General features: G+C 53.4%; 8 protein-coding genes across 8 annotated transcripts; 5 read left to right on the plus strand and 3 right to left on the minus strand.

Moving 5' to 3' along the window:
* Positions 1-409: 409 nt before the first annotated feature.
* B0H65DRAFT_549978 (uncharacterized protein) lies at positions 410-2064 on the plus strand (the record flags this gene model as incomplete). Its single annotated transcript, XM_062829704.1, has 4 exons — positions 410-503; positions 563-1054; positions 1113-1552; positions 1609-2064. The coding sequence occupies 4 exons, from the start codon at positions 410-412 to the stop codon at positions 2062-2064; spliced, it is 1482 nt and encodes a 493-aa protein (XP_062680587.1).
* Positions 2065-2320: 256 nt separating this feature from the next.
* Positions 2321-4278, minus strand: B0H65DRAFT_230317 (uncharacterized protein). Its single transcript, XM_062822171.1, has 2 exons — positions 3868-4278; positions 2321-3794 (listed from the first exon to the last, which is right to left on the minus strand). Exons 1-2 carry the CDS (start codon positions 4195-4197, stop codon positions 2466-2468), a joined length of 1659 nt encoding a protein of 552 aa, XP_062680588.1. The 5' UTR covers positions 4198-4278; the 3' UTR covers positions 2321-2465.
* A 522-nt stretch (positions 4279-4800) lies between these two features.
* Positions 4801-7843, minus strand: B0H65DRAFT_230285 (voltage-gated potassium channel). Its single transcript, XM_062822170.1, has 3 exons — positions 7384-7843; positions 5102-7303; positions 4801-4999 (listed from the first exon to the last, which is right to left on the minus strand). The coding sequence occupies exons 1-2, from the start codon at positions 7494-7496 to the stop codon at positions 5170-5172; spliced, it is 2247 nt and encodes a 748-aa protein (XP_062680589.1). The 5' UTR covers positions 7497-7843; the 3' UTR covers positions 4801-4999; positions 5102-5169.
* Positions 7844-8079: 236 nt separating this feature from the next.
* On the plus strand, positions 8080-10381 carry B0H65DRAFT_469357 (uncharacterized protein). Its single transcript, XM_062827005.1, has 3 exons — positions 8080-8203; positions 8294-8488; positions 8567-10381. Exons 2-3 carry the CDS (start codon positions 8325-8327, stop codon positions 10320-10322), a joined length of 1920 nt encoding a protein of 639 aa, XP_062680590.1. The 5' UTR covers positions 8080-8203; positions 8294-8324; the 3' UTR covers positions 10323-10381.
* B0H65DRAFT_469359 (protein transport protein sec-13) lies at positions 10360-11774 on the minus strand. The gene is made up of 3 exons (XM_062827006.1): positions 11614-11774; positions 11430-11545; positions 10360-11361 (listed from the first exon to the last, which is right to left on the minus strand). The coding sequence occupies exons 1-3, from the start codon at positions 11617-11619 to the stop codon at positions 10614-10616; spliced, it is 870 nt and encodes a 289-aa protein (XP_062680591.1). The 5' UTR covers positions 11620-11774; the 3' UTR covers positions 10360-10613.
* A 737-nt stretch (positions 11775-12511) lies between these two features.
* B0H65DRAFT_230367 (peroxisome biogenesis factor 20) lies at positions 12512-14521 on the plus strand. The gene is made up of 2 exons (XM_062822172.1): positions 12512-12901; positions 12974-14521. Exons 1-2 carry the CDS (start codon positions 12782-12784, stop codon positions 14072-14074), a joined length of 1221 nt encoding a protein of 406 aa, XP_062680592.1. The 5' UTR covers positions 12512-12781; the 3' UTR covers positions 14075-14521.
* Positions 14522-15050: 529 nt separating this feature from the next.
* Positions 15051-15683, plus strand: B0H65DRAFT_428780 (DOPA-like domain-containing protein; the record flags this gene model as incomplete). Its single annotated transcript, XM_062824783.1, has 2 exons — positions 15051-15226; positions 15302-15683. The coding sequence occupies 2 exons, from the start codon at positions 15051-15053 to the stop codon at positions 15681-15683; spliced, it is 558 nt and encodes a 185-aa protein (XP_062680593.1).
* Positions 15684-17261: 1578 nt separating this feature from the next.
* On the plus strand, positions 17262-19601 carry B0H65DRAFT_509823 (uncharacterized protein; the record flags this gene model as incomplete). The annotated part of the gene is given in 7 exon segments (XM_062828348.1): positions 17262-17369; positions 17479-17823; positions 17891-18113; positions 18185-18267; positions 18333-18488; positions 18548-19467; positions 19481-19601. 7 exon segments carry the CDS (start codon positions 17262-17264, stop codon positions 19599-19601), a joined length of 1956 nt encoding a protein of 651 aa, XP_062680594.1.
* Between the last annotated feature and the right edge of the window lie 1214 nt (positions 19602-20815).

Genomic DNA, 20815 nt, shown 5'->3' on the forward strand with positions numbered 1-20815 from the left:
CTCCATATCAGATGATCAAGAGCCAGCCAAGTCGAGCTCGACAAACAATTACAGTCATCTTCGATGCGAACTTCAACTGATTTCACTCACTGGAACCTTCTCACGGTTTAAGAATCAAGTGATTCTCTTCCTCACTAGAGGTAAATTCAAGCCCACTTCTCTTTCCTCGGGAAGTCGCGATCGCCAACTTACCCTCATACACCTTCCCTTTCCCGGATCGCTCCTTCTCTTCAGAAAAGCACACAATTTTCAGTTGCATGGCCACAAACTTCGACCGCCAAATTGCACTATCAATATTGCCAGTTTTCCGTTTCTTTTGCCGAGTTTCCTTCGACGGAGCTCTATTGAACGCCTCTGACTCTATCGAAATCACATCATCAGTTCGTCGCATCACACTCACCCAAAAACCATGGTTAGGGCCTTTCTTTTCACGGCTTTATGTGCCGTTGCGGCAACAACCGCTCGGGCCTTCTCGTGGGGAGGCGAAAGAAGAGTAGCAGTTCGTGAGTTATTCCATGGATACCTTAACCTCCTGGGCTTCGCTAACTTGACCACGACACAGCCGACCATCAAGTGAACATCGACCGCAACCTCCAGCCTTCAGATCTGCTTCGAGAGTCTTCACGCCTACCAAACATCTACGCCGTCGCCCTAAGTGAGCTTCAAGAACTCGAATCCGAACCGTTTTGCCATCGTGTCGCCGCCCGACTCTTAGTGAACAACTGTCAACTAGTAGACGGAAAGAACGACGCCACCATACTCACAGACACCGGCCGGCAAGTTCGCGACTTTGTTGACTCCTATGCTGCCAGTCTAGCAATATGTGACTTGGAGCGAGGCAGGTTCAATATCCCGGCGCAATGTGCCAAGTTCCGGGAACCGGCCTTGAGTCAGATCGCGATCCGGGACCAAGCACAACTCCACGTTAGCAGTTATGAGATCGACCACTGTCTGTCTGCTTTGAAATCGTCAGATGCTGCGTGGAACACATGGATTAGTTATCGGCACAAGGCTTTGAGGTTCTGTGAGGCGGCCAGAGCGGATAATGAAAAAGGTAGGATATCTGGGTTTGGATATACCGCTTGAGAATCATGGCTGACAGTGGTTTACAGCACAAAACATTCTCCTATACCAGCGACTTACCAACGTTATGAGGAACCTTACAGAAGGCGTGGAAGCTCAACTTCACAAGCAAATGGATCAACTGGACCTGCGAACACAACAGTCCATCAAGAATCTCGATAACCTCACACCACAGATCGACAAATTGAGAGATGGACTTGCCATGGTTCATGATTATCTGGCGACCGATGTTGGAGCAACACTCCGAAGGTCCTCTGCCTCCCTACACGACAACCAACAACAAGCCGAAGACCTGCAGAAACTGCTCAACGTACTGCTCACTGGTGTTCTCGAGGGTCACTCACGCGTAGCCCATGCGCACGAATATGCCCTTCAACAAGTCTCCGTCCGAGCGAACGATGGCATTGGAGCCCTGGTTGCGGTAGTCGCTACAGCCGCAGCTTCAACCACCGCGTTGCAACAACAAATCGTGGGTCATTTTACTTACATCCCCGTTTACTTAACATCGCGACTAACCCTCAACAGGAACTCTCCAACCAACAAGCCGCCGCACTAGCCCGCCGTCAGGACAATCTCGAGCAAGGAATGGACCGCCTCCTTGCCGTCACCGAGACTCTCGCCACCAAATACGAGGACCAAACACAAAGACTCCAACAAGCCTCCAACATCACCAACGAGATCCTCGACATACTGGAGGACACCGTCGAAGCAGCATCATCTGTCAACGAATCCTTCTTCACCGACGCATCCTCGCGCAGCTGGTGGCCCTACATCGTTTGCCCTACCGCTTCTCTCGTCATGGGATCGTATGGCCTACCGCCCTCTGCTGTCCGTAATCTTGCTCTCTTGGCGCTCGGCGAGGTGGCTGGGTTCATGGTTTCGTCGTATGAGCAGATTGCTGGTGCTTTGCAGTCTTTTGAGGCCCCTCTCTACTCGTCGATTTGGAAGGCTCCTGGAAACACAACTGCGTCCTCGCTCTAAGGGTTTGATACTGATCGGGGAAATTTTTGAGCATACATATCTTTACTTACGAAGCGTGGAACCATATACTTGGGATCTGTTCATACACGCTACAGCTGGTAGTATGCTTTGATGGTATTTGGGAGATGGTACGGGGTACCTTGAGTTAGCTAGGGGAGATAGGCAGAACATCTAGTAACGTGAGCCATGGACTGGCATTCAGCCCATCAATACGCCTTCAGGCGGATACAGGAGATTAGGAGATTAGGTAGATGCAATGAAGGTCATCAAGTTTTCGTTTCCCCCAAGTCTGTCCGAAAGGACTTAGGAACAAAGGATAAAAACCAATGCCCGTCCCTTGTGGAATTGTGCTCATGAAGACACACGGTTTGCCTCCTTCAAGCCCAGACACCATAACCCCCTCACAGCACACCAAACAACACACTCACAGTAACCGCTCCCACCACCGACGTCCCAACACCCAACCACTCCGCACCACTTCCACTCCTCTTAGCACGCATCGGGGCAGCGGCACTATCGCTATCCCCGTTGGCACTTCCACTCCCAAAATCATTCCCATTACCATCACCATCACCCTTCACCTCCCCAACCTGCTTCAAAACCCACACATCCCCCTTATCATCATCCGTCATCCAAATCCTCTCCTCCCCATCCACCGCCAGTCCCACCGGCCTAAAGCATTCCTCCGGACACTTGCTCACATCCCGATTCCACATGACATCCACAAGACTGTTTGTGCTATCGCTTGCCTCTACCGGTTCTCCCTTGCTTGTATCGAACAAAACGGCGCATAGTTTGTACCCGGCGGGGGTAGATCGGTCCCAGCTTCCGTGGAAGGAGATGTACGCTAGACTTTGATTGTCATTGCCGTGGCTGAACTTGATGTCTAAGGGCGCAGTGTGCGCGGGGAAGGTCAGGCGGGGAGGGATGAAGTTTGCAGAGGAGCAGGAGGTGTCGGAGGTGGTGATGTTGATTGGTTTTGCTTGTGGAGAGGAGGTGTCGGAGGAGTCGGAAGAAGACAAATAGGGGATGGAGTAGGGCGTCGAGTCGTGGGTGAATTGGGAACCGGTTTTGAGAGTATTTAGGGAGGGGAAGGGAAGAGAGGAATTGCAGAGGGCTAGACAGTAGGGGTAGCCGTGGTTTCCTCCTTGCTGTTGTCCTTGGTCGGGAGAAGAGGATACATTAGAGGAAGAGGGCGAGGAAGAGGGAAAGCGCAGAATGCCGTGATAGTTCATTTCCTCCCCGGGACTGTCTTCATGGATATCCACCCCAAACCGCTTGATGCCGTCCGCGCTGTTCTCGACGCTGTAGATGCCGCCTGTGTTGGGCTCCTCGGCTACTCCGACCGAGTTGCGCAGGCCCCAGCCGATGGTCCAGCCTTCGCTGGGGTAGTCGTATACTTTGCCGCCGCCGGGTGTTCCTAGGTTGGGATCGGAGATGTCGAAGGCTCGAATTTGCGAGATGCCGGAGGAATGGTCGGTAGCGCCGTTGTCGATGTTGCTCCCGCTACCGCGTGAGACGAGCAGGATCCCGGGCTGTTTGCGTGAGATGAGGAGCGTGCGGGTGGAGTGGCCGCCGCCCACGTTGGTCATGTTGCTGATGAGCGTCTTGGGAGACTTTTCGTCACTGACACGGACGGCGTCTGCGTCGTAGGCCCAGCTGTAGACCGAGTTGGAGGTGGAGGCGTAGAGGGTTTTACCGTCGACGGAGAGTTCGATGCCATGGTTGAGCTGGTAATATTAGTCTTTGTTTCATATCGTTCGTAAAAGGTAACGGCCAGTTAGCACGGAGAGCTTATCTTACATCAGTCATCGACACAAGAGTCGTGGTCTTCTCCACAGACAAACACGGCCATCCATCGTCCTTGATAGTCATGTGCGTGATCCCCTTGCCAGCCTCGACCACAAGTAGTCTTCCTTTCGAATCGACGATGACGCCTCTCGGCTTCTTGAGTCCGGTAGCCACGAGCCGGGCCTCATAACCGTCACGGACTACCGGTGCAGGATATGACGCAGGTACGGGTGCTGGGCATGTCGACGCTGCTACTCTCCGTGCTTGAACGACATCGCCGGAGAGCCAGAACAACAAGGAGGGCAGCATCAGTGCCGTGGATTTCCAAGTTGTCGAGAACATGTTGGGCGGCTGGTGTGCAGTTAAGCTCTCATACAGCTGTGTAAGCCAATGGGTGAGTGACTGATATAGCTTTCCCAAGTTGGGCAAGCCGTCGGTAGAGATTGGTCAAGGTAGGGAGGGTATCTATGCATAAACCCAAGTGTCAGTCAGCCTCTCATGTAGGATTTTATCTTGATGCCTGGATGCAAATGGCGTGTTGATGGTTGGTTGCACAATGGGGCGATGGGAAGCCAAGATACACAAGATTCGGCTGGTCTAGTCACCTTTGGATAGGAAAAGCGTAGTTTCCCGACTTTGAACATCTCACGATGTCTTCGATTGACATGATAATGGACATATGATGTTCTCTCTTGCAGCGGAAAGGGTAAGTACGAAGTGGTAGCGTGAAATAAGTATACAGTAATGGAGGAGCTCGAATGACAGCGGACAGGTGCGGCAATGTGAAAAGAGATGGATGTACCTTGAGGTTTTTTCTCTGGATTCTCCGTCACATAGGGGTGGTTGATGGCAAGATACCCTTGTGAATCTCGGCAGAAAATGAAGCCGGGATAAAGGTGATACTTGTATTCGAAGATATGTCTGAAATTTTGTGGTATATGATGTCATTCCCGTTCCAGACTCAGCTCGGGAAGGAGGTGCTCTTGTGTCGTCTGAGCTGTTGCTGTCTTAGCCCAGTAGCAAGAGCGGGAGCAAGAGGCAGTTAGTCATCCGGAAAAGGAAAGAAATATCTTGGCCTGCTCTTCAGACAGCAGCTACCAGAGAAGGTACCAACCGTGACATTCGCCATCTTGGGGTTCATTTTCTGACGAATCGCCAGTTAACAACAACCGATGAAGAGGGGAAGCATCATGTGCACAAACCAAGTGAGGCATGCCATGTCTCGAACTTCGGATTGAATACTCACTAGTAATTACTGCCCCCGTAATTATAATGAAACGCCATCTGAAGACCCAGAACGAGGATTTCCATTTGTTAACCCCTCCGATTCTTCATCCCATCTTTCCTTCTCGCGGCCTTGACACCCCTGAGCTCATCGTCCAGCGTCTCGATCAGCCGTTCCAGGATCCACTCAGCTTCCTCCTGAGAGCTCATCAACGGGCTCCTGCTGCCGACCCAGCTCCACCTCCCCCGTTCTTTCCCCTCCAGTTCATCCTTACTCCTACGAAGATGGGTGTAAGGCTTGCGGTGCTTAGCTGCGTCGCTCTCGTCCTCTCCGATGAGCCGCAGGTACCATGCCCACTCCTGAAAAGTGTACTTCCGCGGAGGATGGCTCTTCAGGTGTTGCGTTACTCGCCCAATCTCTTCGATCAGCGTGAGGTGGTACTCGGCCGGGTCCGTGGGGGTTTGGGGCAAGTCCTGGCGTGGTATTGAGACGGCACGCGTCATTCTGGGGAGCTGAGAAGTTGAGTTCGAGTTCTTATCGTACGGGTTCTCCTCGTCATCCGTGTTTCCCATCTTCTTTGACCGGCCGTTCGATCCCTTCTTCCCTGACGTAGTAGAGGAGTCATCGAAGCGAACTGTTCGATCAGGACGATCGCCGCTGTCCTCTTCGGCTGCGTTACCCTCCACTCGCCTCTTATGACTCTCTTCGTCTCTTGCATTCTTCGCCTGTTTCTGTTTTCTCGGACCCGTGTTTGCGCCTTCGGCATCAAGATCTGCTTGATCCCGAGCTAGCTCACCCTCGTCATCGTCCTCTTCGCTGCTGTACCTATGGCGTTGTGAGACTCCAAGTATTCCTGGTGGCGACTCCTCGATATCCTCGGTAAACAGCTTTCCATGGGAAAGGGCGTTAAACGCCGCCTTGAACTCGCCCTTGAAGCCCCGCTCGCTAGGAAGAATGGTGACGGTAGCCACTTTGTCCGTGGCGTCTTTGATGCCCTTCACAATGGTATCTCCTGCATTAGAGATTAAGACTGTCATAGTCGGAAGAGCGAGAAGTGCCCAGAAGACCCAAAAGGACTTTCCGGCGTTGGATATTGGTGTGATATCTCCGTATCCGATGGTTGTCAGACTGACATATGACATGTAAAAGGCATCGAAGTAGGTCCATTGCTGATACTGGCGCTCACACTCCATGAAGATCTTGGCGCCAACCAGCCACAAGACCAACCATGTGCTTGTAGAGATAGCCATAGCAATCCAGCGATGCCTATGAGCCGCCTGCTTTTGGATCTTTCTCATCAGCTCAAACTCCGATTGTCGCCGTTCAAATTCAGTGAGACCGGAGCTGGAAGACAGTTCAGGGGAATCGGAGTTTGCATTCCTTATGGGTGTAAGTATTCCATCCTTGCCCTTCTTGGCCATTTTCCTTAGCACGCGGTGTCTCAGTTTTTCCACCATGCGTGCATCAAGTCTTCTCTTGCCGCGCTCTAGCATCAGACTGCGGATGGATCCAATGACGAGACCCAAACTGATAATGCCGACCAGGGAGTATGGGAAGAGAAGACCCCTTCCGAGAGTGGAGGTAGGGTTCTGATCGCCAAATCCCACGGTAAAGAGCGTCACGGCCGCCCAGTACACGCCGTCAAGGTAGTTCCACCCTTCGGTGTTGGAGAAGATAAGGGCACCGATGAGGAGGTAGATGAGGAACGAGATGGTCTGTAACATCAGTGTCCTCTGACTGGGTGTGAGCATGAAATCCTTCTCGTAGTGCCCCTTTTGCGAGGCCCAGACGGTAACAACCATGAGCGAGGCGACAACAAAGTACAGGACTGCCGCGTAGATGCCGTAGAAGTACGCTTGGGACCAAATGAAGTCGTTATTCTCCGGTCTCAGCGGTCCGGCCGTTGTACTCGCGAGTGCTATCAGGCATATGGATGAGAGGTACCATCCGACTATCGTGACAGGTTGAGCGATGGAGAACCGGAGTCTCCTGGTCATGTTGAGGAGCAAGGCCAGGTTGGAAGTTAGCGCAATGGCGAGCTGGATAGCGTTGATGGCGATCAGCCAGGCTGGGTCTTTGATGAAGGTGGCGGTGTCGATGTCGGCTCCTTTGGTGTAGTTTTGTCTCCATGGTCGGACGAGGGCACAGATACTGAAGGCGCTTGCAACGGGCCCCAGTGTGCCTGCGACCATGGGAAAGGCAGCCGAGGCAAACCACCATCGACTTGACAAGAGTCCAGACTGTCAGTATCCAACTGTTATATCGAGACGGGTTATCTGAGTACTTGTTTTAATATGGCTTACCTAGGGTCTCGATGAGCTTGGTCCTCTCCCATACGCTTGGGAAGTGAGGCCTTGTATTGCTCATCGACCTCTTGGAGAGGTTCCTCCACATTGTCACCACCGGCGTCCTCCATGTTGTCAGATAAGGAATAATAGGGCTATTATAAAAACAATACTGTAAAGAATGGTGATAATTGTAACGCCAAGTGACATAGGGTATCGGGATGTCTTCCCCTATCGACGCGTGTTGTTGTTCAATGTCATCGTCGTATTATCGTAGCATCACGGCGGCAAGGACGAAGCAGGATAGTAAACAAATATCGCTGATGATTCATTTGGGCTACCTAGGTAGGTACGATAAATATAGGAGAAGTGGAAGTTGGCTTGACACTTTCTTGTTGGCATGACAGCCCTTTCCAAGCTGCAAGACGATGTCGGGTTGTTTGTCACGTTGAATCCCGTCCCCATCATATGACGTCCCGGGCAAGAGCATGTTCTGGTGTAGGAGGTACGTACCTGGCCGGTAGCGGTTAGTTTATAGCCAAGTTCTGCCAAGGTTTTGACGTGAGCTTGTTCTGTGGAGTTCCATGGCCCCACTCACAATGGTGAACAGCTGGCTGCCAGATGCCAGGCAGTGACCTTAACGCAGGTACGTACCTCGATGTGTTTTTGGTCGTCGCTAACAATTTCCGTTGTCTCAATATCAAACACCGAAAACAACAACATCTGATTGGGATATCAACCTTGATCTATCCAGTTTGGGATGTCATAACCTCTCATGGGGTATTATTTTGAGTCTTGAGAAGCACGGAGATGAAGGGATAATCTGGTGCTCCGACGAGTAAGAAATTCATCTTCAGTGTCCAAGGCCTCTTTCTCTCACTCTGTTGTGAACTCGTAGAATAGCACTAGGTCTGACAAACCACGCCAGAACTTCTCCCATCAACTGGAAAACGTAGAAGATGCCGGGATGGACTCTAGCACTGAGACTCCGGCGCATCACTGCCGCTTCACCAGTCTTCCCGCGCCAGACGTTCCATAAGAGATTCTACAGTAGCAGTACGTTTCAGCCTTCGATAGAACGATATACTGTTCCATGCGCCTCTGCTGGTGAGATTACTGTCAGGTAGGTTGACATGCTCAAAATTCTCCATGTGAACTGTGTATGATAAAGGTCATTCATAGACTGATCTCTGTGGCTCAGTCTATACAATGTCGCGGACAGGCCGCCAACCGATCCCTTGATCATTTGGATCCCCCCGTTTGCTGCTCGGGATGAGAACGACCCAAACTATCATCTCCCATCATGGCTTCACAAATTCTCGGTTGCTGTCATTCACTACAGGTGGTCTGGCTTGTACGACGAAAGGCCAAAGCCAAAACCAAAACCCAAGCCAAAGGCTGAAGAGCCCGATTTTGACGATGAAGGATATCACTCCAGCGAGACACCTGACAGAAAAGAAGAAGAGGAACTCTCAGAAGAGGAAGAAAACATTAGCATAACCCCCCTCCACTGGCCCACCCCCATCCACGACGTCCTCTTCGGCTACTCCTGGATCACCCAAAACCTCCAACCAAGATTCCCCCAGCGCAAAGACGTCTACATCTGCGGCTCCTACCTCGGCGCCAGTCTGGCCGCCGGCCTGGCCTTCTCCGAGTCGTACCCGCACGCCCGCATGGCTGTCCGGGGCCTCCTCGCTTACAACGGCATCTACGACTGGACCACTTTCTTACCGGACCACCCGATCCACCGGCCCAAGGGCGACGACCGCATCCTCATCGAGGAGAAGCTGCACAAGCTCAACCGCGACCTCGACAAGGACGGCGGCCCGGCGGCGACTTCGCCCATCATCGCCCATTACCAGCGCCGCCTCGAAGACCTCTTTGGCTCGCCGTCGGGATTGTTTGATAGCTTCGCGAGCGCTTGTCTGTTCTTTCACACGGCGGGACTTTTTATCCCGACGACTTTCGACGAGAAATATGTTCCTGAATGGCTTCATCCGCCGCCTCCAGGGCCCTTAATTACCGGTGCCGGTGTCAAGGGCGTCAGCAGCGACGTCGCCGTCAATGTTCCCAGCGACCCCCACGACCCTTTTTCCCCTTCTCCCTATACTCCCCCCTCTACCCCCCCTCCTCAACAACCCCCGCCTCCCCTCCCAGCCAGCCAAAACCCCACCGACGACCTCGACCCCGACTCCGAGCACTCCGAGAAGTACCGCATGCAAATGTCCATGGTCAACGACGCCGAAGGCGAGCCGGACGAAGTAGCGGCCGAAGACATGCTCCAGCAAATTCTCCAGGTCGAGATTCTATCTGGCAAGTTCCCGCGTAAGAGTTACGTGCATTTCCCGCCAAGGCACTCGATGCTCAAGCTGCCGGATACGTTGTTATTGTACGAGACGCCGTCGGCGGAGTTGCCGTTCAAGTGTGATGCTTTGGCGAAGATCGGGTCGGATGGGAGTGGCGCACGCGCTCTAAGTACCCCCCCAACGCGAAGCCAAAAAACAAAGCAGCAGCAGAAGAAAGAGGAGAAGGAGGAAAAAGACGCGGAAGAGGATGATGAAGCAGAAGCAGAAGAAGATGGAAAAACAAAAGAAAAGAAATCATCCCGCCCCCAACCCCGCCCCCGCCTCAAAACCCGCAAACACCGCAAACCCCCCGTCGCCATCACCGCCGGCGAGAACAGCTTCCGCACGCAAGCGTACGAGCTGGCGCTGCTGATGCAGCGGAGCATCGAGACGTTGGAACTCAAAGAGCGGCGGAAGTGGGACGATGATTACCTGGTCGACCTCCACCACTGGGAGCTGGAGGCGGCGAGGAGGGTCAAAGTGGCGGACGTGGGCGTGGTGGATGATCAGGACATGGAGATTGGGGATCTGGAAGGGGTCGGGGACTTGGATGAGAGGGGACGAGAGATTGTGTTGGGGTGGTTGGAGGAGAAGATGGATAAGGCGCGTTGATGACTTGGGAGGTGGGATGTACTGGGTCAAAGGTACTCTCCGTCATACTTTGCTTGTAAGGTTATATGATAGTGTAAGATAGAACTTGGTTTGATATGTTCATTGTCCCGAGCGGTTGGTATGAAGCTAGTCTGGATGTGTTCTTGTAAACTGAAGGCAGGCCTGCTCCTTTTCGCTAGCCTTCCTTATTTATTATCCGATAACGCCCACTCTAGATGATGAGTAGAAACCCTACCAATATTATACTAGCGCTCGCCGATCATCCATCATAACAAGACCTATCCCATTCTTTTACTCCTCAATGGTCTTGACGTTCTCCCACTCGCCCTTAAGGTTCTCCTTCCATAGTGTGACCTTGTTGTTGTCGCTGCTGGCGGCCAACACGTTTCCGCTGAGCGACCAGCTGACGCGCCAGACGGCCGCATCAAAGTTGAGAACCTTGCACTTCCACTCGCCCGGGTTCGCCGCGTCACTCGTCCAGATGCGCACCGTCTTATCCTGCGAGGCGCTCGCGATGTAGCTCTTCTGAAGCACAGTCGGGCTCCACGCAACGTCGCGCACCCAGTCCGTGTGGCCCGTCAGGGGTTCGCGCTCGAGCTTGTATCCGTTCGTCGCGGGGTCGAAGGTCCAGATCTTGAGCAGGTTGTCGGAGCCGCCGGTCACGAAGCGTCTGTTGCCCGTCGAGCCGGGGCCGGGGTTGCTGCTGACGATGCTGCCGGGAGTGGTGGCGGGCGCCCACGAGACCGAGTTGACGCCCAGGCCGTGGGCGTGGAAGATGTTGTGCTCCCAGCTGTTATCCTTGAATTCGAGAACGCTGACGTTGCCGTCCGAAGAGGCGCAGGCCAAGAGGCAGCCGGCTTCGTGAGGGGACCAGGAGACGATGTTGACGCTCGCTTTGTGTAGGGCGAAGTCGAAGATGCGCTGCCAGCTGCCGGCTTGCTCGCGCCAAATGAGAACCTTGCCGTCGTAACCTGCCGAGGCGAGGATATTGCCGTACTTGGGATGCGCCCATGCTACGCACCAGACTGCGCCGTCGTGTCTGTTGTAAGAAGGGAGGTTAACCCAGTGCCCATATCGGTTGTTGACTGTAGCCCATCGCGAACATACCCCTTCAGTGTCTCGATAAGCCGCTGTGACTCGCCCTCGATCTCAAAGATCTTGATGGTGCGATCCGAGGAGCATGTCGCTAACCTCCTGCCGTAGTAGTCGAGAACTGCATCATGCTGCGAGGGTCTGTTAGAAACAGAGGATCGATGGTTGGGAAGCGTCGTGGGGATGATGTTCAACGTACAATCATATCATCGTGGCCAGAGTTGGCAATGACCTGGGCGCCTGCGGTCTGTTTCGTCGCGATAGCTTCATGTTAGTGAATAGGTAGCCAAGAAAGGGGGGACGCCGCCGGCAGCTTTGGGGTGTAAGAGGGACGTACCATCTTGATTAATTATGGGGTATTGAAGACGTGGAAAAGAAGAAAAGATTATGGCGTCGTATTTGCTTGTATAAGTTATGAAGGAAATCAGAGAGGTATGAAGTAGAGGTAGCAGAAAGGCAAAAGGCCGTCTCGTTGGGGATTGCTGTTCAGTTGGATCACCACTGGAATGGAAGCTGCAAGCTACAGTGGACGGCCAGGCGACACGATGAACCCGTCTCGATGGAGCTTGACGCTTGCGCAGTGATCCCTGTCGAATGATGTGGTCCAGCTGGCAAGAAGTCAAGGTGAGCAAAGGTGAAACTCGGTGAGTGGGGCTTTGTCGTGTCCTTGGTAGGCTCACCGTGGTGTGACGTTGTTCCTTCGGGTCGGAGGCTTGAAGTGGACCCTTTCGAGACAAGGTGGGGCAAGGGTGAGGCCCGGGCAGGGGCACGTTAACCCCACGCGGCCCCTCGCCTCTCCCGTCCCGCTGTAAAAGTCCACTGAACATGCATATGATAGCGCCGTGAGCGCATGGCTTTTTACCCCGAATCTCGCAAGTGCCGTGGCAGCGTCACTTACAAAAAGTTGGGATGGAATCTCAACCAGACCATTTTGACGCTCCTTCCAAAATAACTTGATCAAATCTGCGACGATTCTGTTTGTTTGCTAAAAAGAATTTTCTTGCGCACAGAAATCAGTCGCGTCCTTGTTGTGGTATTTAATGGGGCGTTGTTGACTTTTTTTCTTGTTTTCTTCTTTTCCCCTCCAACCACTTTCTCCAAATATCGTTGAAGACTTGAAATACCGGCGGGTTCGGTTACTGTCGCGCTTCTCCACGAACCTCGGCTTCTACTTTCGCGCCACTACAACTTGCAACTCTCCTTTCGCTCACTCACTCAAGTCTTCCTCGCTCTACAATACTATACTCTTCCAAGCACATCTTCTTCCTCACTCTTTTAATATATAACCTTCTACTTCGTATTCTCTTTCTCTGATCTTGCCGTCACCAACGCTTCTCGAGCCTTTGCTTCCACCAAACTCGCTCAAGATGTCTGATAGCATGTGCGGCCCGTCCAACGGCGCCAAGAACCTTCTCGCGCACGCTGATCGCGACCGTACTCTTCATCAGGACCGCCTGGTGAATTCGCCCAACTCGGCCGCCGATGCTGTATGATATGATCTCTTTCTTTTGTCACGTCGTAGAATACCTAACGCAACTCGATGCTAACATCCCATCCAGTCCCTGAGGAACCGTCCCTCCTTCGCTGCTGATGGCGCCTTCGAGAATTTCCAACAGGCCCCTATGCTCGACGCCCCGGGTCCTTCCCTCGGCTTCGCTCAGAACAACCTAGTCCTGAACAACCCAGGCGCCCCGGCTTTCCATGCTGGTCAAGCGCCTGGTGTCTTTGGTCATGCGGTCGGAGGTGCGCCGGCTACGGCCACTCCCATGCACTCCTCCGGTGCCGTTGCCCACGGTTGGGTCGACCAGTTCTCCAGCATGCAGCTCCATCAGGACACAGTTCACGCGGCCTCGACCATGTCACCGCAAGCCAGGTCGGCAGCCATGTCTACTGCAACCCACAACCCCATGATGGGCTTGCAGGACGACCATATGGCCTACAATACTCACCAGTTCGGCGGTATGGGAATGGGTGTGGGTATGGGCATGGGAATGTCCATGGACGATCCTTTTGTCATGCATGACACAGGCCTGAACAATTTCACTCACCAGCAGCCTCAGTTCGGCCTCAACGACCACGTCGAGACGGCTCTGGACGTCGAAGCCTTCAACAAAGCATTTGGCGAGTACGACGAGAGTTCCTTTGAGCAAGAACTCGCTGAGTGGGCCGAGAAGGAAAAGGCCGAGAAGGCTCAGCAAGCTCAGCAAGAGTTTGAGGCCGCCGAGGCCGAATGGATGGCGCAGCATGGTCCGACTGCCGAGAACAACACCAAAGTTGGCCCCCCCACCGACGAGGAGATGGCCATCATTGATGCTGATCTGGAGAACCTCGCCCAAGAGCAGGAAGCCGCCAAGAGGCTTCAGGAAGCCGAGGCTCGTCGTCGCGAGGGCAACGAGGAGCTTGCCAAGGCTGCCAACGCCATTTTGACCTCCGTCGCCGACAACCAGTCAGAGAAATTTCAGAAGTCCACCTTTCTTGATCTGATGCGTCGCATCGGAAACAGAGAGGTCGAGGTCGATGGCGACAAGCTGGTTGACGTCGCCACTGGCGAGAAGGTCAACACCAGCCCTTCCGACCTCGGCCCCACCGACGATGTCTCCGGCCCTGCGGATGCGAACGACAAGGGCAAAGCTCCGGCTGAGCCTGCTTCTTCTGCTTGAGCTTTCGGCACCTCGCATTACTACAGTATTTCTCGCTTTTGTTACGGCTTTGTTACGGTTTAGGGGACATCGACACGGTGTCATGTCGAGCATTCGATTTTGTTGCTGCGCATTTCCGAGCATGGACTGGTTCCCACGGGACGTGTTTTCACATTGCTGGTTTAGAAGGAAAAAGTTTACATAGGGAAGGAACTGTTTTGTACCAAAAGGATTTGCTTCAGTCATGGCTAGGGTTGGGTCCGGTATCATGGGTTTGGTTTGGGCATGGCGTTCAAGATGGCCAGGAGGCTAGGCGGCGCACGGTTCATACCTTTTCTCTCACTGCTTGTTTAGATGTCAGCATTGTTTCGGAGTATAACTATTACACCGGCGTAGTAGGCATTTGTTACTGTACTTTAGTTTATTCTCACAACAAGCAGGAGGCTTTTTAATCACATGTCAGCGTGGACTCATGCCCTGGCCGCCGTGATTTGCGTGAATATCTGCGACTACATTATCACCGACTTTGCTTCTCGGACAAATCGTCATCACCGGACAAGTGAGCAGTGGAGCATGGAACTCGTGGGGTCCCGTGTCTCGTGTCTCGTGCCGTGTGCTGTCGGATGCCGCCGTGCGGGGCGGGGCTTCCCCGGACGGGATCGCCAATCGGTCACGGGTGGGATGCTAGGATGATGCCATGCCGAGGCACGCCATTTAAACGACCGCAAACGACCGCCGTCATTTGTCATCCGTATTGTCAACTTCGTAATGCTTACTCATTAGGACATCACGTCGATGAAGCTATTCGGATAATATTTGACTTCACCTCACCTCCAGTTTTTATTTACTTACTCCAACTCACTCGCACCCACCTTCACCCAATCTCTCTAGATTCAGAAACCAACCCCGACCATCCCACTCACCTCATCCTCCATCTACTCACCTTGAACCCATCCAAAACCGAGATCGATCCTACACTTTCAAGCCAAACACCACAATGCCCTCCCAAAGACCAACCTACAAATCCCCTCTAGAAGGCTACGAAAATGCCCCTCCCCCCCCCACCGAAAGGGCCGAAGACGGCAAGAGTCTCCTCAACATCCAAACCGGCGTCCTCAGCAGCGCCTACGAAAAGTTTCCCGAGCCCTTAGACAACGGGCGACGAGGTGCCTTGTACGTTTTTTCCCCCTCACTCATATCAATATCCCAATACCACTACTGCGGTTCACTAACCCTTCCCCGCCAAAGCGACGTCCACATCTACCACCTCCCCAACCACCCCGCCCAAGCCCAGTACGCCGCCGAGTTGCACTCCCGCATCCGCCGTGAATTCCCAGAGTTACGGATCTACACCTTCTGGAGCAAACCCGTCGGTCCGCACCCGATCGCCATGTTCGAGGTCAATATCTTTACGCCGGCGCAGTTTGGCGCTTTTGTCGGGTGGTTGGCGGTTTGGAGAGGTCCGTTGAGCGTGTTGATTCATCCGAATACGACGGAGAAGACGATTGAGGAAGGGGGGGAGATGAGTGAGGCGGAGAAGGAGGCGAGGAATCATACGGAGAGAGCGATTTGGATGGGGGAGAGGGTGGTGTTGAATACGGATTTGTTTTGGGAGGTTATGGATCACTAAAAAAGGGGAAGGGGGATGGATAGTGAGGGGTGAGGATGGAAGGGAAGGACGGTTCTGGCTGGGGATGGGATGTGATATCCCATGATGAAAGGAAAAGATGAGGTCATGATACCTGGGCTTGAGATGAGGATCTTTTCTCGCATTTCTTATCTTCCTATTAACGACACAAACTGCACTGTTCATCTTCTGTCGAGCCTATATGCTCAAAGGGTAACTCCCCTCTCCGAAGCCGGCTGTCTTGAAGACCCTATCTCCTCTTCAGCCCAGTAGGTATACTGTTTGGGTGTAGTACTTAACCGCGCTGAACCACCCAACTACCCTACCGTGGCGTTCCTCGGCACCCCTTAAATCATATCAATCCCGCCCATCATGCGCCATGCTTTCACATGTCTAAATATAAGCTTTTTCTCCAAAACTTTCCTATTTGGGCACGTTATCTGATAACTGTGTGTGGCGCCTCAGGCGCGTCTACTGTCGAACGTATGCAACTGTGCATCGTGGACGAACGAGTTGTTGATCCTGTCCCCTTTTGAGGTTGTATAATTGTTCCGTCTTACCTCTTGGCTTGAATGGCGTGCGTGGGTCGACCTGGTCGGGTGGGTGTGATTGAGGTTTAAGCTTGGTCTTGGCGTGTTTCTAGGGGGAGAGAGAGAAGAGGATGTATAAAAAAAATTTCATTGGCGCCTGTCTCGTTCGCTTTGTTCGAAATTCTGGCTGGTGATAAGAACACTAGAGTGACAATATTCAGGTCGTTTGTTCGAAAACTTACGGGTTGTGGGACGCTGAGTGGGACGTTGGAACTGGTTGTTGAAGAATAACCAACCGTTCGAAGACTAAGAGTAATGAATAGGTACCCTCTTCTACTCAACGTAGATGTGCAAGTGAGGAAGATACATAGGTATCTCGTCGAAGAATGATTAAATACACACAAGCCACCTTTACCAGGGCACTCCTCCCATTCATTGGTCACACTCCATAAAGCTTGATCTTCCTCCCCAGACTCGCTAAACACTCCTGCCGTGTGCCTGCATCTCCAGCTGTCTTGATTTACCTTTTTCAGCTGGTAGGGGTCCTGTTACACCAAAAAGGGGGTATCCTTTCCTATCTCGACATCGAATCGACAATGCGAGGGTGTGGTGCAAAGGTGTTGTGCATAATGTGTGGGAAAATAGACGATTATCGTGAGCGGTTCCTGGATGAGATGAGGGAGGGGTTGAAGGAGACTTTGAGGAAGACGCCTCGTCTAGTTCAGCGCTGATCTAGTGTCTATGCGCTTTGCGCGTAGTTGGTAGACGGGATTGGGGTCGTGGTTCTGATGAAGTGGTTTTCGCGGAAATTTTCTAACTTGACTTTCTCTTTTGGTCTCCCCTTTTGTGTATCAACTTGACATATTCCACGCAAGTCTTTGGTGTTGTGCGGTTGAGCCGGCCGTTCTGTATCATCACTCTGCTTTGATCCGGTCCAGATTGTTCAACTCCAGCTGCCGTCCCTTTGCCAAACTTTGATATCATCTTACCTACCTGTTGCCTTCAACCTATATACCCCCGATTTCTTGACACGGTCTTTTCCCTTAAGACGATGCGTCGACAACATCGATCATCCCCACTGCCGCTCCTAGGCCTGCTAGGAGTCGCAAAGGCCGCACAAGTCGTCTACATCACCGACCTGGCGATATACAACTCCTTGGTACCTTACCTCCACCCTCTTTCAATCCTTCCTTCCGTCAGACTGCATACCCCCTCTGCCCTTACACAGTAAAGAAAGTAGAGCTGATGATTTCCCATCCAACACGAAGGCACCATGCGCCCAAACCGCCCTCTCCTACAACGTCCAAGGCCAGACCCGCGACGCCTGTCCCGCCGCAGTCGGGGAACTCCAAGGCTGCGTCTGCACCAAGAACAACAATTTCGCGGCCATCAAGTCCGACGTCTCCAAGTCCGTCAACTACTACTGCGGGTCGACGGCTACCGAGGACCAGGCGTCGGCGGCGACGGTGCTCAGCGCGTATTGCAGCCAGGACAAGCTGCCCGAATTTCCACAACCGTCGATTTCGGTGACGCAGTACATTACTGATGTGCCGGAGGTGGCTGCGTTGGCGCCTTGTGCGTTTAGTGCGCTTGGTTATGCTGTCAAGGAAATGGTTAGGGAAGCCCCTGGGGCTTTTCTTCGATCAGGCGGTACTGATACTGATATGAATATGCTCACAGGGACGCGAACGTTGTCCATCGGACTTAGCAGCCTACGCTACCTGTGCTTGCCAAAAGAACCAGAACTCTCTGCTGGCGAGCCAACTCATCAACTCATCGGTCAAGTACTACTGCGAAAGCCACACGGCCGATGTCTCGTCGGCTCAGGAAATGTGGTCGGCGTGGTGTAAACTGAACGATGGCACGTCGGCGTTTCCTAAGCCGAGTAACCCTCCCGGCGATAGTAAGTTTGATAGTGATGGATATGAGCTTGTTGACATGGTTCGGTTTGCTGATCGAGTGATTGATCGAAAGTGACGTACTATATCAAGGACCTGCCACAGTATAGCTCATTGGCTAAATGCGCTGCTTCGGCCGTATCTTATGCTGTTCAAGGGGTAAGAACAACATGCGTTTTCTCGTTCAAGATCACGCCCCCATGCTGACACTTTTGGTGAAATAGCAAGCTCGTGAGCTGTGTCCTGATGGGTCCCAGGCACTCGCCTCCTGTGTCTGTCTCAAGGACCAAATGCTTGGTCTGGTGACAAGTTCCATCACCGCGAGCGTCAAATACAGCTGTGGTTCGACAGCAACGGACGATATAACATCTGCAATGGCTGTAAGTGTATACACTCTCAACCAATGTCCAAATACCTCATAGCTAACACTCGACAACAGGTCCTGGACTTGTACTGCAGTGCTGCCAACAACAAGCTCGTCGCAAATGGGGTTACCGCCTCGGTATCCCAGGCAGACCCAAGCCCAACAGCCCAGAGTGGCAGTAGGGCCAACGGTGGTCCCCAGGCTACTGCCAGCAGCGGTAGTGGTTCCGGATCTGGCTCCGGCTCTGGTAGCAATTCCGGCGATGGCAGTACGGGAGGCGCCAATAACGGGGGGAGCGGTAGCGGTAATACAGGCAGAAAATCTTCCAACACCGCGGTTATTGCTGGCGCCGTCGTTGGCGTACTCGTTGGACTGGGCATCATTGCCGCTCTCATCTTCTTCTTCATCCGCAAGTCGAAGCAACGCAAGGCCACGGAGCAGACCAATTCCCCGAATCCCATCAATGATTTCGTTGCTGACGGAGGTAAACCCGAACTTGCTGGCAATCCTGTTGTTGGCGGCGCTGCTGCTGCCGCCGCCGCCCCGCCCTCGCCGCCAAGTCGTTCCACAAGCATGCTCAAGGACGGAACCAGAGTCAGTAGCGTGTCCCCAGTGTCGGCTGGTGCGGGCGGATTTCCCCCTCCCCCGTTGACGGCCGAGCTTCAAGGCCAGGGACCTCCGCATCCGCTTAACAGCACGGAGCTACAGGGCCAAAGGGCACCGCGCCCATTCAATGGTGCTGAACTCCAAGGTCAAGGACCGCCGCACCCGCTCAATAGCACCGAGCTTCACGGGCAGACGCCTGCGTATTCTCCAATGCCTAACACTGCCGAATTGCACGCACCGTATGGTGTAGCGCAGAACTCATCGCAACCGATGACCCAAGGTCCCTCGCCAGTTTCTCCAATGAACAATGCCTCAGAGCTCCAGGGGCAAGGGGCGATTTATCCAGGCCCGAACCGGCAGGAGTTGCAAGGCCAGGGGGCGCCTCTCCAGTTCATGCCGCAGACACGAGATGATGGGACAACAGCGGCCGGCTGAACTGCAGCCGACGGCGTGGCAGTCAGGTCTGGTACCGGGATTTCATGAGATGGATGGGCATGGAAGAGGAAGGGCCGGGCAGCCTTGATCAGGGAAGCCGGGGAAAGATGGGGGCGGGATGTCATGATATGACCGAAGTGAAAGTCTGTGGGGTGGAGTTAATCAGGGTCTAGAATAATGTCGTGTACCAAAGGGTGGATGTAAGGGAAAGAACAAAGAGCAGAGCAAATGGGTGACCTTGATATAACAACCCCATGCAAACAACCTCGAGTTCCATACCTCTACCATCCCTTACCTTGACCATAGCAGGAAGTCTCGAGAACGGCCAGGTCGGCATGAGTATCGACAGCAGGCTCGTTTCACTTCCGAGGACTCGACTTTCGCTTCTGAACCGAATAATGGTAATGAAGCTTTCGTAGTTTACCAATTATCAAGACTTATAAATATTGAGTGGGTGACCTCATAAATCGGGTAGTAGTAGAGAGTCTCCCTTGAGGCGAGAGAAGCGTGAATCTGTGCCGGTGATGAGTGATGTTTGTCGTTAGGTCCAACAACGAGAAAGCGGTTGGAGCTTTTTTGGAGGTCGAGACGCACAGACCACACCAACTGGGCTCCATGGAAGTGCGTGCTACAGTGCTCCGGCAGGTACCTCAGCACCTGCCGTTGGCGGACAGGTACCTGAAAGGCAGCGGCCCCACAGAAGCTTTTCAGGTGGGCCCCTTCTGCCACCCTGCTGGCCAGCGCGACAGTTCCGCGCTAACCCAAAGCAGTCGCAGGTGTTGGAAGTCGCAGTGCAGTCCCCCCGTCACTCCAACCAAGCAAGACCAAGCTGCGACTTCCATCGACTGGCAGCGTCAAAGAAATTCCAAAACAACACTTGGACTCACTTCCGCATCACCACGCTCCCGACCACCCCGAGGTCATCCACTTTCGCGACTTTCCTTTTTATTCCCACCGACAGCAGCGCCCCCAAGTCGACCTGAGATCTGTTACGACTATTCCGCAATCGACCCGTTGTCGCGTGTTTCGTGTGTGTTTGCGGTCTCGCCCATTCATGCACCGCTAAGCCGTTGCTCCCAAGATGGCGGCGGCCGAGGTGGACGTGGGCTATCTCTCGACCCAGGTCGGCGTACCTGAGCCCGATCTGAATTCCGCCCTTACCGCGCCGACTCCAGACCTGGTCAAGACCATATTCGAAGCTGTCATAGCCAAGATCCGTGCCCTCGAAGAGGACAAGTTCCAGCTGGGAATTGAGCTGGAAGGCGCCATCCGAAGCTCAGAGTCGCGCTGTGAGCAGTTCAA

This window comes from Neurospora tetraspora (genome assembly GCF_033439725.1).
Source record: "Neurospora tetraspora strain CBS 560.94 chromosome Unknown B0H65scaffold_5, whole genome shotgun sequence".
NCBI lineage: Eukaryota > Fungi > Ascomycota > Sordariomycetes > Sordariales > Sordariaceae > Neurospora > Neurospora tetraspora.

Bases quoted from the DNA above. Each gene is read 5' to 3' on its own strand.
- B0H65DRAFT_230317 (XM_062822171.1), bottom strand. From the start codon at position 4,197: ATGTTCTCGACAACTTGGAAATCCACGGCACTGATGCTGCCCTCCTTG. The intron at 3,795-3,867 runs GTAAGATAAGCT...TAATATTACCAG, and splicing joins CTCTTGTGTCGATGACTGAT to CTCAACCATGGCATCGAACT.
- B0H65DRAFT_230285 (XM_062822170.1), bottom strand. From the start codon at position 7,496: ATGGAGGACGCCGGTGGTGACAATGTGGAGGAACCTCTCCAAGAGGTC. The intron at 7,304-7,383 runs GTAAGCCATATT...ACTCTTGTCAAG, and splicing joins CAAGCTCATCGAGACCCTAG to TCGATGGTGGTTTGCCTCGG.
- B0H65DRAFT_469357 (XM_062827005.1), top strand. From the start codon at position 8,325: ATGCCGGGATGGACTCTAGCACTGAGACTCCGGCGCATCACTGCCGCT. The intron at 8,489-8,566 runs GTAGGTTGACAT...TCTGTGGCTCAG, and splicing joins GCTGGTGAGATTACTGTCAG to TCTATACAATGTCGCGGACA.
- B0H65DRAFT_469359 (XM_062827006.1), bottom strand. The intron at 11,362-11,429 runs GTATGTTCGCGA...TTCTTACAACAG, and splicing joins CTTATCGAGACACTGAAGGG to ACACGACGGCGCAGTCTGGT.
- B0H65DRAFT_230367 (XM_062822172.1), top strand. From the start codon at position 12,782: ATGTCTGATAGCATGTGCGGCCCGTCCAACGGCGCCAAGAACCTTCTC. The intron at 12,902-12,973 runs GTATGATATGAT...CATCCCATCCAG, and splicing joins CCAACTCGGCCGCCGATGCT to TCCCTGAGGAACCGTCCCTC.